At 35.0% G+C, this 16,083-nt stretch overlaps 2 protein-coding genes and 2 long non-coding RNA genes across 7 annotated transcripts; 3 read left to right on the top strand and 1 right to left on the bottom strand.

The window, feature by feature from the left end:
• Window positions 1-493: 493 nt before the first annotated feature.
• LOC114544189 lies at window positions 494-5,048 on the bottom strand. The gene is made up of 14 exons (XM_028562896.1): window positions 5,021-5,048; window positions 4,813-4,934; window positions 4,607-4,735; window positions 4,451-4,522; window positions 4,066-4,299; window positions 3,807-3,929; window positions 3,415-3,669; window positions 2,807-3,247; window positions 2,108-2,452; window positions 1,735-1,923; window positions 1,522-1,616; window positions 1,305-1,413; window positions 999-1,120; window positions 494-911 (listed from the first exon to the last, which is right to left on the bottom strand). Exons 1-14 carry the CDS (start codon window positions 5,046-5,048, stop codon window positions 767-769), a joined length of 2,409 nt encoding a protein of 802 aa, XP_028418697.1. The 3' UTR covers window positions 494-766.
• Window positions 5,049-8,634: 3,586 nt separating this feature from the next.
• Window positions 8,635-10,377, top strand: LOC114544195. Its single transcript, XR_003690324.1, has 4 exons — window positions 8,635-8,675; window positions 8,742-8,847; window positions 10,184-10,265; window positions 10,338-10,377. It is a non-coding gene; the product is annotated as an uncharacterized LOC114544195 (long non-coding RNA).
• Window positions 10,378-10,957: 580 nt separating this feature from the next.
• LOC114544193 lies at window positions 10,958-12,523 on the top strand. Of its 2 annotated transcripts, XR_003690319.1 has the most exons (7): window positions 10,958-10,998; window positions 11,065-11,173; window positions 11,444-11,526; window positions 11,686-11,727; window positions 12,064-12,138; window positions 12,247-12,313; window positions 12,506-12,518. It is a non-coding gene; the product is annotated as an uncharacterized LOC114544193 (long non-coding RNA). The 2 variants fall into 2 exon arrangements; XR_003690320.1 differs by lacking the exon at window positions 12,247-12,313 and having other exon boundaries at window positions 12,506-12,523.
• LOC114544192 lies at window positions 12,518-14,273 on the top strand. Of its 3 annotated transcripts, none has more exons than XR_003690318.1 (6): window positions 12,518-12,553; window positions 12,985-13,072; window positions 13,278-13,482; window positions 13,627-13,667; window positions 13,950-14,027; window positions 14,222-14,273. XR_003690318.1 is itself a non-coding variant. In XM_028562897.1 (6 exons), the coding sequence occupies exons 1-5, from the start codon at window positions 12,845-12,847 to the stop codon at window positions 13,955-13,957; spliced, it is 417 nt and encodes a 138-aa protein (XP_028418698.1). In that variant the 5' UTR covers window positions 12,787-12,844; the 3' UTR covers window positions 13,958-14,027; window positions 14,222-14,273. The 3 variants fall into 3 exon arrangements, 2 of the variants coding, with proteins under 2 accessions (XP_028418698.1, XP_028418699.1); XM_028562897.1 differs by lacking the exon at window positions 12,518-12,553 and adding an exon at window positions 12,787-12,919; XM_028562898.1 differs by lacking the exon at window positions 12,518-12,553 and adding an exon at window positions 12,787-12,919 and having other exon boundaries at window positions 13,386-13,482.
• Window positions 14,274-16,083: the final 1,810 nt, after the last annotated feature.

Here is a 16,083-nt window from a genome sequence, read left to right on the forward strand (position 1 = left end):
ACCTTCGCGAAATTACCGACCTCGGCCGATCTTTATAATTTATATTACATTTATATTTCATATTAAATGTTATATGTTCTAAGGTAGTAGGTATAAAGTATTTCTATTTATAAAGTATTACTTTGTTCTCAAAAAATATGTAAGACAATGTAATTTTCAGCTTTGGTTTAGGAAATATTTGGCAAATAAATGTTTGAAATTAATGTGACTATAGTCTATATTTGGCCACCTACATGTATATTGTATATTCAATATGAGTCGTGTGTGAACTGCAACTTTCATATGTGATATTATACCTAAATAGCTTATATATTTGTCCACATGACCACATAGGTATGTCAACATGTGCACATGTATGTACATGCTCAATGTCCACTGTCCAGAGGACCAGACCTTTGACATCAACAACTTGAATGTAAAAATAATATATTGAGATATTTAAGTTGATATGTTGAGATATTAGGGTGTTGTTCTTTAGTAATTAACACAACGTTGTCAGACAGCAATAGTACTATTCAGGACATTCATGATAGTGATTTATTAACCTGTGATGGTATTATTTATACTTTCAACAATGACATTAAAGAAATATTCAAACTCATTACTATTATTATCTTAATTTCTTGCAACTGCATTTACATAATTATTTACATCCAGAGGTTAGTTATTTACAATTAAACTATATATTTACACTTAATTTGTACAGGCACAAGTACTACATTTCTAATAAAATACATAAAAAAATTTCTAAACACTCTAATGAAGCTTAACAATAAAAGTTTTCTGCAAGGGCAGTTGCAAAGTCCACACCAATACAGCTTGCATGGAAAAATTGACAACATCTGTCACAACCCAGCCAGTCATCTCCACCATCCCCCCTGCAGATTTTGCAGACACTTGCATTTCGTCCACTATAAAAATATAAAAGATTTGACTGTACTCCCAAGCCCAATTTTGCTCATTGGTACTCAGTAAAACAAAACAAACATTTGATTTACCTGTCAATGTCATCGTAGCATGACCCACATATGGTTTCAAATATGTGTTGGCGTTGAATAGCCAAATCAACTGGTCGAAGTTTCTTCGTCATATTTGCCCCTTGGATGAGACATTGTGCAAACTATGAAATAATAATAAAATATTATAGGTTTAATTACATGTTTTGATACACAAGGAAATTAGGCCAAATTTACATGAATGCACATTGTACTGTATAAATAAATACAATTAAAAATTATATTGTCCTGCAATATAAGAATTCACATTAGATCTCTATACAAATTTGTATTATTTGAAATACTCACATAGCAAACATATATACCGCAGTTATAGCTATCAAGCTGTTTACAGTGGCTAGGTTGCAAACATTTCCATGACCTTGCATTCCATTTGGTCTTGATATGAACTAAATCACTAAAAAAGAAATGTTTAATCATTATGGTATGAAACAGCTTATTATTAGTAGTATTACTAAGATTATTAATCTGATTGGTAATGGTTTTTACATTTGATGTACAATACCTTAATTTGTTAATATGATCCATCAATGCTTTTGATGGTTTTCCACTCTTAAGGGAGTCAATGTATAATCGTTGCTCCAAATTTTTGTCCAACAACTATGCAAAATCAAGTGTGATGAATAAAACGTTCTGGTTATACTCACTGTACTATGCTAATTAAACAGTTTGTAGCTGATAAACAGGTATCTAAAATTATATTTAATTATATACTAACCAATAATGTCCAGTGGTTTCCAGTAAAGTTGATGGGAAACAGGATCTTCTCAACCAAACTGAAGTCAATATCAGACCATGTACGTCTAGTACTAGAATTGGCTTGGACTATCTGGGAAATATAACATTCAGCAGCAAAGGCAGTTCCATGTGTCTCCTCTGTCAGACTCCAAAAATAAGCATCAATGACCTACAGTATACAAGGTATATCAATATATTATTAATAACATATTCTGTATATACCAAACTTCAACTCTATTTTTTTTTATTTTTGGTAATCTCTCAAAAGATTGACAATGTAAAATTGTTATTTTTTAGACATTTTGAGACATTCCTAAATAAAGTAGCTAGATTATCCTTAACACCTAGCTTACCCTATCAGATAACCATCCAGGCGTATAATCAGGAACTTCTTGTTTCAACAGCTTTAACTCCTGAGATGGAACCTCTTGCGGTGGTATGAGGGACCATATGTCTCTCCTTGCCAATTGAACTGGCCCAAAATCAAGATAAGGCTCACACAGTTGTTTACCTCTGTTAGCCAATAGCTTAAGGCGTTCAACCTGAACAGAGAACTTGGCAACCTCATCAGAGTCATTCCCAGCAACTTTAACATCAACAACCTTGCCAGTGACCTTACCAGTAACCTTACCACTTACACCATCTTCACCACTAACTTTAACCTCAGCATTAACACCAATCTCATTACTAACACCAACCTCAACACCAACCTTGTCACCAACACCAACCTTACCACTAACACCAACCTTGTCATTAACACCAACCTCACCACCAACACCAACCTTACCACTAACACCAACCCTACCACCAACACCAACCTTACCACTGACACCAACCTTGTCACTAACACCAACCTCACCACCAACACCAACCTTACCACTAACACCAACCTTACCACTAACACCAACCTTGTCACTAACACCAACCTTGTCACTAACACCAACCTTGTCACCAACACCAACCTCACCACTAACACCAACCTTACCACTAACACCAACCTTACCACTAACACCAACCTTGTCACTAACACCAACCTTGTCACTAACACCAACCTTGTCACCAACACCAACCTCACCACTAACACCAACCTTACCACTAACACCAACCTTACCACTAACACCAACCTTGTCACTAACACCACCCTTGTCATCCATCTCATCACCAATACTATCCACCTCATCAGCACTTTCCACATCTTCGCCAGGAACACCTCTTTCTCTGAAAGGTTTGACGTGAACAAGGCTGACACTTTTCAGAACCTTGTTGGTCTTGATATTACGCAGTACAGCATGTTGATCTGTCAATGACTCTACAACATAGCCACTAAGCCAATCAGGTGTCATACGGTCACCCTTTCTGCCTCCAAGTTTCTTTGGGTTAGCTTTCATGACAGCTTGGCCAATATGAAATTTATAGGCTTTGAATCCTTTCATTTTCTTCAACTTGTAATATTTTTTCATTTTTTCTTTAGCCAGTGTGTTATTAGCAGTAACCTGACAACAAAAGAATTTAGTAAGTAAAAAGTGTGTAAGTAAAAAGTGTTTATCTGGGATAGATGTCAGTGGTACACACAGTATTGAGAACTTTTACAAAATAACAATGTAAATTTGTGTGCAGACATGTGCACCTTTTCTTAATTAATATACATAGCACAACCCACCTTGGCTTCCACTGTCATGAGCTGTTCCTGTTTGTTTTTAACATAGTCAGCCACTTCATTAGGGGTGGGTTCTTCAAGGCTTATTGGAGTAAGGCTTTCTTCTTCTTCCTCAGGCAGTTCAGATGGGAATCGAGGCTTTCTTATATGCATCACTTCATAGGGGGTATGTTTGGTTGATTCATTGTATGACGAACGAACACCCCAGCATGCTTGTTCCACGAACATGTCCCAGTCATCTTGCTGTTCATTAACCATCTACAACAAGAGCAAAATGTTATCAAATCATAACTGATTAAGTTTGTTTGGGGAAGTGCAAAAATTTTCTGAGGCCTGCACCCAATTAATAAACATACTACCACAACATGCAATATAAATTAACATATACAATATACCTTTGACAGATGACGTTTTAGGGTACCATTGGTTCGCTCATCTTGACCGTTTGTTTGTGGATGATATGCAGCAGTAACAAGATGACGGATATTAAACTTTTGGAATATTAAATCGTTCAGCATCTGAAAAAAATAGTTTAAATAGTAAGGTTTATGGGTACATTTAATCACTAATCAACCTCCAATTTCTACTATTACTTATAATCATAATGTTTAATGAGAAGTTTTTTCACAAAATTGCTCACAAAAGTGTACATACTTTATTGTTGAACTCTTTCCCTTGATCACTCAAAATTTTTAGTGGGGCACCCCAGCGGTGGATCCACTTCACCAAGCCTTGATAGATGCATTCTGCTGATTTCGACTTTATAGGCTCAGCCTCAACCCACTTTGAAAAAAGGCATGTCCCTGACAGGACATATTTGAAACCAGATGATGTTTCTTTAAATGGACCAATCAGGTCAATACCAACAAGTTCCCATGGTTGCTTAGCCTGCAACCAAATTTAAGTAAATAGTCTGAATTAATAATCATTTATATTTGGATATCATATAGGAAATATATATATATATATATATATATATATTATATATATATATATATATATATATATATATATATATATATTATAAGAAATAACATACATAAATTGGCTTTAATTCAGGCACCATTGTCTTGATCTTCTGGGTCTTCTGACACTGAGGGCAAGTAGCAATCTAAAATAAAAACAATGAAATGTTCAGAATTGTACTATTTTATTGGTATCCTTATCACCGAAATACACATGGGGGCACACTTACAAACTCCTTTACATCTTCTGTGATTGATCTCCAATAAAAGCGTTCTGAGATGTTTGCCTGAGTGCGCTTCTCACCCATGTGCCCTCCAGACAAGCCATTGCCATGGATATCATTAAGTACACGATCAATCTAAAACAAGTTATAAGTGGTGAATTTACATGGGTATTTTACTAATTTACTAATTGCATAATGCATACTATACTAACCTCATCCCTGTTAAATAGTACCTTTGCTTTTTTTGGTACTGATCGTTTTTCGCCTTTCTTTCCATGTTGACCAATGTAATAAAGACTGTTATTTATTTCTAAAATTAGTATTATAATTAGTGCTATTCATTCATTCACTAATGTTAAATGTAAACAAAACATAATATACTGTATCCTCCCACTCTGTTCAGTCTGTTGTGTAACTTACAGCTAGTTTTCACTAAGTTGGAATTCATTTTCCAATGAATAATACCAAGCAACAATACCCAGTAGGAATGAAATAAATCATAGACAATCCATTGCAAATCTTTGATGAGGAAACTTGGCTCTGGCCACAATAATGCCAAGCAATATATTTCCAGTAAATCCAAAGCATAAAATAAATCAACACAAATCCACCCAAAGCCAAGTAAAAACCAAGTAAATAATAACAGCTATATCGATGAAAAAATGATTTTAAGCTTTACTAATATCATTTAAAAAGCACAAAGATCACACAGACTTTGCTATGCCTTGCCAATACCATACCTTCATACACAAAGTTTCTTGAGAATTCTGAAAGCGCATGGAAGGCTTTTCTCCTCGTGGTCTTCTCCAAATTTTCCAAGTGCGCTGGCATCTGGCGTCCTGACTTCAGGAACTCCAGAACATCTTGTAAAGAAACCTATTTTTATGAAATAACAAGAAAATTTTTTCGCAAACAAACTTTATATTCTTTCATGGCATTCAAAATTCGAGAGAAAATAAAAGTCAGAGGCGTCCTGACTAAATTGTGCGGTGTTCGATCGCTATAAAATCCAAGTTCTACATACCTTGTGTTTATTTATCTTTGTTTTAGGCTTTGTATCGACACTGGCAGTATTGGTCTCAGTCGTAAAATTAGCCATTTAACAACAATTAAACGATTAAAAGAAAGCTTTTAAGGCTGTGTTAAGACGCACCGTTCTGTAGCCGAACACTTGCGAAATTTATGAGCAAAAATAAATTATGCATATCATTGCGCATGTGCAGAAACGCAAAAGTCAAAGATTTCGCAGGTCAGAGATTTCGCGTCACACCGGGGTAAAATTGTCCCTAGAAGTCAAATTTTCGACAATATGGTGATAATTAAATGCACATTTTCCGGTCCATTTGTAAACACGTTTGTTGGAAATATCACTACAAATCGCCAAAGCGACTGTATTTCAAGTAAAATAGATGAAAATATTGATCCCAATGTATACTAGAAATATTTGGAGGTTTTTAGGCGAGATTTTTGGAAGGCTTTGCGTATTTTCGCTTCTCTAAAATTCAATTTAAAAAGTACAAGTTCGGCAATAAATATCTTGGCTTATACGAAAGCTTTTGAAATGAACTAAATTTATACAAATAGGTAAATGTTTTTTCTTTGAGATAACACAATTTCTAGTTGATTTGATAAAATACTTCTAGATAAAATCGAAATTATCTGTGTGCGCCGTTTACGAGCAGACAGCAATGAGTTTAGTGGTCTCATATTTATTAAAATGGGTGAAGTATTCGCACAGTAATCACAAGTTTAAATCAGCTTACCACTTTGAAATATCCTCTGATCGGACGTCTAACTAAGAGGATCCCTTAAACATCGAGAATACTTCATTAACAAATGCCGCATCCTGTCCTGTTTGAGAAGTTACGAGAACTTCATCTTGGGTATTGGTTACTCCTTACTCTGTTGGAAGTTTCATTCTGTTGTATGAGGACAACACTTGTAGTTGGTGTGGTGAAAGGATGCAGATTGTCCGTTGGATGTTGTGCTTTTGTATTAAAGACGGACCACATTAGATATCAGTGCAAAATTGACACATTCATGGAGTCGAACCCAATCTCCTAAAAAGGAGTATCCGAAATGTGTTCTTTGTGTGGCCAGGAAAAAGCGAGAGCTACAAGGCAACTCGCAAACCGACTGGCAGACAATACGAACGCACAACACAAAACACACAACCGACGACACAACATCCAACAACCCACAACCCACTAACTCTGTAGCTGAAACGACAAAAAATATGGTGAGTTGTTCCTAGAAAAGCAAGCATTCACAATTAGCTTGAAGGCAATTGTGGCTAGGGGTTTAACTGACGGCATGGATATGGGGTGGCTTCTTAGGGTTGGATACTGAAACTAAACTACGATCGTCTTTGTCTGAAAAACACAAAAAATATTATTAGTAGCTCCCTAGAAAACGAAGAGCAAAACACAGTTAGACAAGCAGTGAGCCGTGTTTCCAGATACGGGGACAGAGATTCTTAGCTAACAGAGTGGCCACGGGGATCTACTTCTATTAAAAAATAATTACACATACCTTGATCCTCCCTAAAGAAAGAACTCACTTACCTGAAGAAAACGGTCGCAGATGGCTCTGTTTTATAGCCTGTAGGCTCTTGCATAATTGAGCAAAATTAAGACAACTTGATTGGTTATTTCTGTGCACAGGTCAATCTGTCATTGGTCAATTTTTGTACTCCATGATTGGTTCAATAAAAACCAATCAGATTGGTTAATCTATATTCAAATTTTGATCCCGTTTCTGTGATATTTGCAAGGTGATTGCACAACAAATGTTCGATTTCACACGTTTTGGAGCATATTCCAAGCCAATGTATCATAGTATGTGTGTATTTGTTCGATTATTTCTCTCATAAAGTTCAAAAAATTACAGTTCAATCATTATTAAAAGGCTTTATTTCCCTACCAGCTTTAGAACCCCATCGAGTAGGAAAGTCGGAATTTAAAAGGCAAATAAATCTTTCAAACTGTTGTAGCATTTGAATTATGTGGTACATTTAACTACTGAACCTTTCAGAATATTGTCGAATTGGGCATGGCATTGAATAATAGTAAATATAAAAAACTGACAAAATCGCAAATATGGTAAATTTCAAGGCTAAATATTGCAAATTCCAGTGGAAATATGGCGTTTTACCGCCATGCATAAATAGCTATTCACAGGTATGATATTCACGCGTTTTATATATTCAATATTACACATCAAAGCGGCCTAATCCTTAGGATATTGCCCAAAATGCAAACGAAACCGGTTGCAGTGGTTTAGTTCAAATATTCAGTACTATTTTGATATATTTAGCGTCAAAATCGAACCTTTAGAAGATTTTTGCCGATTTTTTATATAAACATACCTGATGATATGAATTATCGCATCACCGGCAATAATATTTCACAATAATAAAAAATATGGAAAACAAATTCGGGCAAAAAGCTGAAATTCTGACCTAGTTCCGATTCGAGCTTGTCTTAAGCACGTGCTTACCAACGATTATCGCTTAGCACTTATGAAATGCTATTTCTTCGATTCTTTTGCACATCCTAGCCCAAGAATTACTCAGAATTACAACAGATTGATAACATGTAAAATTGGGACGATTCGAAGACAACAGAGTACCAAAGAAGCAAAAAGATATGGAATTTTAAAATATATCTTGCTATGGGTGAGTAATTTGAGATAACAAAGCAACCTATTATTTTGATTATTGTTTTTACTTATAATACAATGCAGGTTATAACTATATGCTGGTTGGAATATACTATTCAAACAATCGTTTCAACTGCTATCGTTTAGTTGTATTCCGGGGTCTTTAGCCCAAATATTTCTGAATATTTAATGTCTTGCTTCTGTGCAACATTATTGTCGGGAGTAATAGCCTATTTTGCTGTACAGTTCCATTTATCATTCATTTACCACTAGTGTTATATAAAATATAATTTTTTTATTCTCTCTTTCCTATTATGTAATTGCAGAACGAATATTCAATATATTAGTGTACCAAATAAAAACTCATTATGACAATCGCTATCGGACGTCTATTGCATCGGAGATACGACTTGTGGTAAGCCAAATTCAATGTTATTTCTCGCGATTTTTCTATGAAGTCTTACATTGTGGTTTTTTAAAGATTCTTCAATGTTTCCTCAGTTTGCGAGCTGAGAACTAGCCCTTGTGCAAGACAAAATTGGAAAAGTTAAATTCACTTCGTATGTTATTTGTTCTGAAAGGAAAAGGTTGGTTAATGATGATAGTGCAACGCATGTCAGGTATTCTGCTTCCAAAATTCCTTTTTAGCTCGCCTGCACTTTAGTGCAAGAAAGCTATTGCTATAGTCTTGTCGTCCCCGTCCCCGTCCGCGTCCACACTACATGATAAGTAGAATGTTAAGATGCCACTTTTATATTCCCATTATTTTCAAATTATCTACTTAAGGAGTCTATTTGTTGGGAAAGAACCATTTACCAAGGGGGAGTGAACATTATACAACAAAATATAATGATAAGGTCAATGTTAAAATGCTATATTTTTTGTATACTTTGGCTTTACATCAGAGGAATCATTATCAATATAAGTCATCAATATGCATTGTGACTATTTAGTGCCATTTGGTACACATTTATACAATAATAAAGAGAGTTTTGCTCAAAATTATCAAATGATAAGGTGAATGTTAAGCTAATTAGCATAATGATAAGGTCAATGTTAAGATGTTATATTTTTTAAATATTACGGCTTTACATCAGAAGATTCATCATAAATATAGCTCATCGATATGTCTTGTGACTATATGGTGACATTTAGTAAACATTTACACAAAAATAATGGGAATTTTTTTCAAAATTTTCAAATGATAAGGTGAATGTTAAGCTAATTAGCATAATGATAAGGTCAATGTTAAGATGCTATATTTTTAAATATTATGGCTTTACATAAGAGGAATCATCATAAATATAAGTCATCGATATGCATTGTGACTATTCATTTATACAATAATAAAGAGAGCTTTGCTCAAAATTATCAAATGATAAGGCAAATGTTAAGCTTATTAGCATCATGATAAGGTCAATGTTAGAGTTATCCAGAGTTATCACGCTCATTACGATTTTCAGGGCTATTGTGTAGCCCTTTTTTTTTTAGTTCAAAGTTGTAGCTGAATTATATTTAACGAAAGTATTTGTACAACCCTAAGCCAAATGAGAAACTTTCAAATATTTTCACCTGTATGCTACCATTTGTTTGTATTGTACATGTACAATTATAAACTTTGAGATTGTGTTTATAAATGATTATGTATATAAAACATAGTCCAACGTTAAAGTTGTAATTTGTAATAAAAAGATCGGTAATTTGTGCTTCATACAGATACCTTTCATACAGAGTTTAGCCTTATTCTAGACAAACAGTGCAGGCGAGCGTTAGGTGATTTCAGCACCTCTCTGGTTGCTTTACCGGTAGCTGATGTCAATTGGGGCCATGCTCTGTTCAGCCACCTGTTACCTCTACTTTTTGGTAATAAAGTGATTAAATTCAAAAAAATTCAAATTCAATACATCCTCACTTTTGTTTTAGTTCTGCAGAAGATAAGACAACCGAAATTGTCTCACTGCCTTACAACGAGGCAATGAATGTTATTCTTGTGTGCTTACAACAGGTAAACTTTTCCATCATAATATATCATCTGGCATTAAGTTTCGATTGAAGTTCAACTTTCTTCATTTTCTAGAAATTGGAATGGGAAGTGTTGTATGTTGTTCTGAGAAACTTTCCAGAGGCACTGCAAGATAAAAACTTGATACATTCTTGAAAGCACTACTTACGTTTAATATGTACAGTGTTATCTAAAATGGCAAGGGAAGTAAAGTTGTGCACTTTTCACACCAAAATCATGAACTAAAAATTTTACTTTGCATTCAGGTTTGAAATTATGATTTTTCTCCTGGATTATTTCGTGTTCCTCATGATATGCGCCGACCTCATTTGTTCGCTAGAATTTTTCCAGTACGGTTCTTATCATTCAGTTTTTTGCATCTATCATAATATCTTACCATAACTATGCCAAAACTATACCATACCATAACCATACCACAACATATCATATAATCATATCATATAATCATATCATACCATAACTAACCATAACCAAATCATACCATACGATAACCATATAATTCCAAAATTATATCACACCATACCATACCATGACCAAATCATACCATACGATAACCATATCATACCATAATTATATCACACCATACCATACCATAACGAATTTATACCATAATTATATCATACCATACTAATAATTTAATTGGATTTTATTGTAACATGTGAAGGTATTAACAGAGCTGTGTACGTACAACATTTTTATTGGTCAAGATGAACAGGTAAGAACCTGCTTATTTTCAGCGGTTGTCTGTTCTCGTTTAAACGTTGTTGTATATTTCGTCTAGTTTTGTCTGATGCGTACTTTGGAGATTGGTTTGGTTGCTCATTCCGCGACGTTATGCGTATCCTGTCTCACCATATGTATGTTAGAAATGCCTTGCCAGTTATGGCAAGGTAAGGCTACTTAAGATAGTCTGGAATTTGAGACTTTTTTATGTCCATTAGCACTTTGTAAAGAATGAAGTTGATTTAAGTAATTGCAGCGTTTTATAAGTATATTGCTTTGGAGATATTTGAAATCGTGCCTTGATAATGCACTCAGTGAATTTACAGAAATGTACTTCAACAAACTCCAGCCTAAATGTAACGTCTCTTGTTATGCGAGATACTCCTTCACAAATACAAAATTTTTTGAGCAATAATTTCTAAATTTTCGTTCCTTAGACTGCTCCCAACATATCTGGAAAAGTTTACTAAACTTTCGCCAACGCCTCAAGTTGTCATACCACTGTTAGAATTGCTTCCTGGTATGTTTCTTAAAGTTTCGTAAATTAAGAAATCTTTTGCGAAATATCAATGTACCCCCTAAAGAGAGGATTCTGATTGAGCAATTCTGCCGCTAACCATAGTTGATCGCCTTTTTGTACAATCAGCTGTGTTAAAAATCTCGTATTTCTGTTTACCAGATGATGGAGATTTGGATAAATAGATAATCGCATATATAAAAGGTATATGTATAGCTTTCAGTTGCCAGTCATGATATTAGGATTGAAACCGCACATCAAAATGGGCCTCTTGTAAATATAATCAATAAAAATATACCTGGAACGTGTAGTAGGTGAAGCCACGAATAGAAATTGAGGAATACTAAAATGGTGGCTAGGAATATTTTTGTATACCTCTTCTCAGCTGTACGCAGTTCAGCGGACAGCTAGTGATTTGCATCGGTTATCAAGCCAATCAGATTACGGCTAGTTCATTTATAATACCCAGCCTCCTCTTTTTGACGTGATTTGCTAGCCTGATTTCGTATTATAATTGGGTCAATTTTGTTTATTTTCCAGACTTGGTCTTGAAGCTAGAGGAAGAATTGCATACTGTAACATCTTCATCGTCCAAATAATTACACATCCCGGCAGGTGCAGTATACAATTTATTTGAAAACATTGTTGAAACAAGCATTATATGACTGCAGCCTCGTTAGAAATGCCTTAACTTTTGCAGTCTTTTGTCTTTTTGTCACCCAGTTACATTTTCGAACTTCTGGTCAAAGTACGAAATCACTCGAGAAAGTGATTTCATTGTCCGTTGCAAGTGAGTTTATGAAGTGGTTTCCGAGCTTGTTTCAACATTTCATTTGTTAAATTTGAATGTGCAAAGGATTTTAGGCGATTATTGAGTTGGAGCAAGCTCTGGATGACTCAATATGCCAGTATTGCAGCAAAATATTGTTAAAACTGGGAAATGAAATGCATACATTATTTAAGCAAATCTTCTTCAATGTAGATCAAATTGGTGGGTGCAATACAAAGACAGTTCGCGGACGCCTTGAAAGTATGTATACAGTAGTCTTTGACATGATAAAGCTTAGTGTAGAAATTTGGGGAAAGGGCTCGTATGTTGATATTTTTTGACGTTTATTGCTTAATAGCTTTCTTGTAACTCCCCTTATCTACATGTTTTCAAGCAGTCGTTAACCTGGTTTCCTTTGTGTCGTAATTGTTGTAAACATCATTTTCGTAAACAATCATTTTCACGGATAAAATCTAGTCCAATCTTTCCACATTATAGCATCCCAGGTAGTTTTTCAGAACGGCGATGCATTAGGGTCGAGCGAAAAGAAAGATGTGCAACAAGCTGGCACATTTACGGTGCAATCATCTCAACCTGTGTGTATTAAAAGTAAACTCTGCATGGCAGGTAGTTAATGAAAAATAAGACAATTCATGTATTGCTGTAGCTAAATTAAGTTTCTTGTTTTTTAGGTTCATGTTCAACAGCCAGCGAATGACGGTTGGAAGAGGAAGCAACTGGATGTTTGGTCAACCAGCAAAGCAGCTGGTGGCGTCAAAGGTGATCAATTACGTCCACCATAGCATTAAGCTACAAGATGATCTTTTGTATAGTCATTTTTTAATAACGGTGATTGATTTAGGAAACCTATAACGGCTCTTCATTACTTTTTGACGCTGTTAAGAAGTTCTACTGTATAATTCTACAACAAATCTGAGGAATTACAAACCGATTTCATATTCTAATTGGGAAACTCGTATTTTAGGCTATTCTCTGCTAGTTGGGCTATTCCCTATAGTTATGCTGATCGGATTCATATCTTTACAATTACGTGTGGCTCCAGGAAATCTGATCAGAACTTTTCATGCTACAGCGATATACCAGTGGAAATTCAAAACCTACATGTCATCAAGAAACATCAGATGTTTGTTGGAATCCTCAAAAGTTCTAAACTCTTCGTACAAAAACAGGTAGAAATTTTTTTAATATATATTTTGAAAGGAGAGTCTCTAACCCCTCATCGTTTCTGGATTACTACTACTTTTAAGCGGTGTACATGCAATAATACCACTACACTATCAGTGGCAATTCTAAGGGCGTCCCCTTTTCCACAGGAACAACGTGAACTACTTGACAAAAATGGGGATTGCAATAGGTAAGTTAAAAAAATTAAATCGTAGGAAAATGTCTAGTTTCATGTTACCTTTTAATATAAAATTTGCCCAGGTTCGTCCAGATGAATTGTTCGTCTCTTGTATAAATACAGCTAATGTGATTTTTATACAGATTAATCTTACTGGACCTTTTGATGGTGCTTCCTTAGGTCGAAATTCTAAATCGGTTAGGGTTTTGTGTGTTGTTAAAACTGATATAGGAACGATATTTCATATCCTAGTCCGTTACGTTAATTCACAATGATTATCTTTTGTTTTGTAAGAGTTTTGATCTATGGAACCGACTTGAGACACAAAAAACTATTTTTGTTGAGCCACGACGAAAAAACGAATTTACAGAGGTTAGTTCTATTGCCATCCAGCAAAATCTTAAGACTAGACTTTTTAACAAATGAATATATAGTTAAACAGTTCATCTGTACGTTTTTACGAGGACGAAAAACGGATCATTTTGATCAGGAGGTTATGTTCAACTAAATAACTCGCAATGAACAAGCTGATTGAGGTTTGTCAAAGGATTTATGGTCTGTTTTAGGCAATGGAAGGATTTTATGAAAACGTTCGCAACCCATGCAGAGAACAAGCGTTGCTGTTTCTTGTCGTTTGCCAAAGAAAGGTATGGTGTCTACTGTATTTTTTCGACGTATTAATACCAAAGTCTTTAAACACATACATTTAAGACGGCTTGTCAAGTTTAAAACCTTGTATAGTAATAAGCTTGTTGGCGAATCTGCTGAAAACCTGTCAGATTTGGTGGAAATAGGTAATAATTTCATGTCCAGTGTCCGCGAATATAATCCTTGATTCAAATCTTTTAGTATAAGCAATTAGGTCAGGGTTAGGGTGAGGTTTAGAATTAAAAGTTAGGAATAATTTCGTGCATCCTGGACATGAAACAAGTTATGGACATGAAACTATGATCGAAACATACAAGTCAAACACATCCTGATAACAGACCGTCAAAAAAATTGATACGAGCCTCGGATGTTTTACAAGAAACTCCTGTGTTTCTCACGTTTAGGTCAGCAAAACCGGGAAACGAAGATTTAACTGTTGAAATTGACGTTTTCTATTGATTTTTGTTTGAGACCGAAAGTATGTGTGCCAGGATCAGGTGACCAGCTGTGCATTCACCCCCAGGTTCTTGAACAAGAAACACACACGGCCAAGGCAAGTGTAAATGACTTCATTGACCGTTGGTAAATAGGCTTGTAGCTCAAATTCTACATACCATGTACCCATTTTCTTACACGGTCGATACACTGAATAATTTACTATCTACTGTATAGGTGCACAGGTTGTATAACCACCCTCGCGATATTTTGCCCTTAAAATAAGGTAGTAATCCCCACAGTTCATGAAAGTTCTCTTGACTATTTTCAGAGGCATTTGTGCCATACAAAGGTGTTATCATGCAAAGACGTGTCATTACTATAATTTGCTGCAACAAGGTACTACCACTAAGAGATGTTTATATTGGGCTATTCGGCCATTGCCATTGGCGTATACAGTATCGTCAGATATTGTTTGGTATTCACTATATTAAATATACACACTAAATTTAGGCTCAACTCAACATATATATGCATGAGCGATATACTTATGCTGATCGGATTCATATCTTTACAATTACGTGTAACTGCAGGAAGTTTAATCGGAACTTATTTCATCCTACAGCGATATACCAGTGGAACTTCAAAATCCACATGTCATCAAGAAACATCAGATGTTTGTTTGAATCCTCAAAACAGTACCCGACTCCGCAGTTTTAAATTCTTCGTACGAAAACAAGTAGAAATTTTGTAATATATTTTGAAAGGAGAGTCTCTAACCCCTCTTCTTTTCTGGATTACTACTATTTTTAAGCGGTGTTCATGCTATAATACCACTACACTATCATTGGCAATTCTAAGGGCGTCCCCTTTTCCACAGGAACAACGTGAACTACTTGACAAGCCTGGGTATTGCAATGGGTAAGTTACAGAAAAATAAAATCGGAGAAAAATGTCTGGTTTCATATTATCTTTTATTATAAAATTTTTAATATCTTGAAGTTAATTCTTAAAGAAAATTGTACTACGAGGATGGTTGCTTTCGGATTTTGCGGGAAAATTTAGATAGTTCGATCCTGCGATTTCATGAGTCAAATTTCACCAGTGTAATATAGTACAAATCAACATAGAAATTCGTATCGTCAATATCGTCAATTGAAGAAACAATAGGGTGAAATGTCAATATTTTCAAACAGCTTTTGGAAATCAACAGGCAAAAAAACACGTGCTTTATATGTAACAAGACGCCTACTAGGCGTTATATGATCGCGTCGTTACAGCGGCGTAGCCAGCCCAGCTATGCAAATTTTGTGTCGTAAAATGTTCTTAATAATAAAAATGAACA

The sequence above is a fragment of the Dendronephthya gigantea genome, unplaced genomic scaffold (genome assembly GCF_004324835.1).
Source record: "Dendronephthya gigantea isolate DGI-Jeju-01 unplaced genomic scaffold, DenGig_1.0 000680F, whole genome shotgun sequence".
Taxonomy (NCBI): Eukaryota; Metazoa; Cnidaria; class Anthozoa; order Malacalcyonacea; family Nephtheidae; genus Dendronephthya; species Dendronephthya gigantea.

Bases quoted from the DNA above. Each gene is read 5' to 3' on its own strand.
- LOC114544189 (XM_028562896.1), bottom strand. From the start codon at position 5,048: ATGAATTCCAACTTAGTGAAAACTAGCT. The intron at 4,935-5,020 runs GTAAGTTACACA...ATGAATGAATAG, and splicing joins CAACTTAGTGAAAACTAGCT to CACTAATTATAATACTAATT. The intron at 4,300-4,450 runs GTATGTTATTTC...ATTTGGTTGCAG, and splicing joins CTGAATTAAAGCCAATTTAT to GCTAAGCAACCATGGGAACT.
- LOC114544192 (XM_028562897.1), top strand. From the start codon at position 12,845: ATGTGCAACAAGCTGGCACATTTACGGTGCAATCATCTCAACCTGTGT. The intron at 12,920-12,984 runs GTAGTTAATGAA...CTTGTTTTTTAG, and splicing joins AAGTAAACTCTGCATGGCAG to GTTCATGTTCAACAGCCAGC. The intron at 13,073-13,277 runs GTGATCAATTAC...CTCGTATTTTAG, and splicing joins AGCAGCTGGTGGCGTCAAAG to GCTATTCTCTGCTAGTTGGG.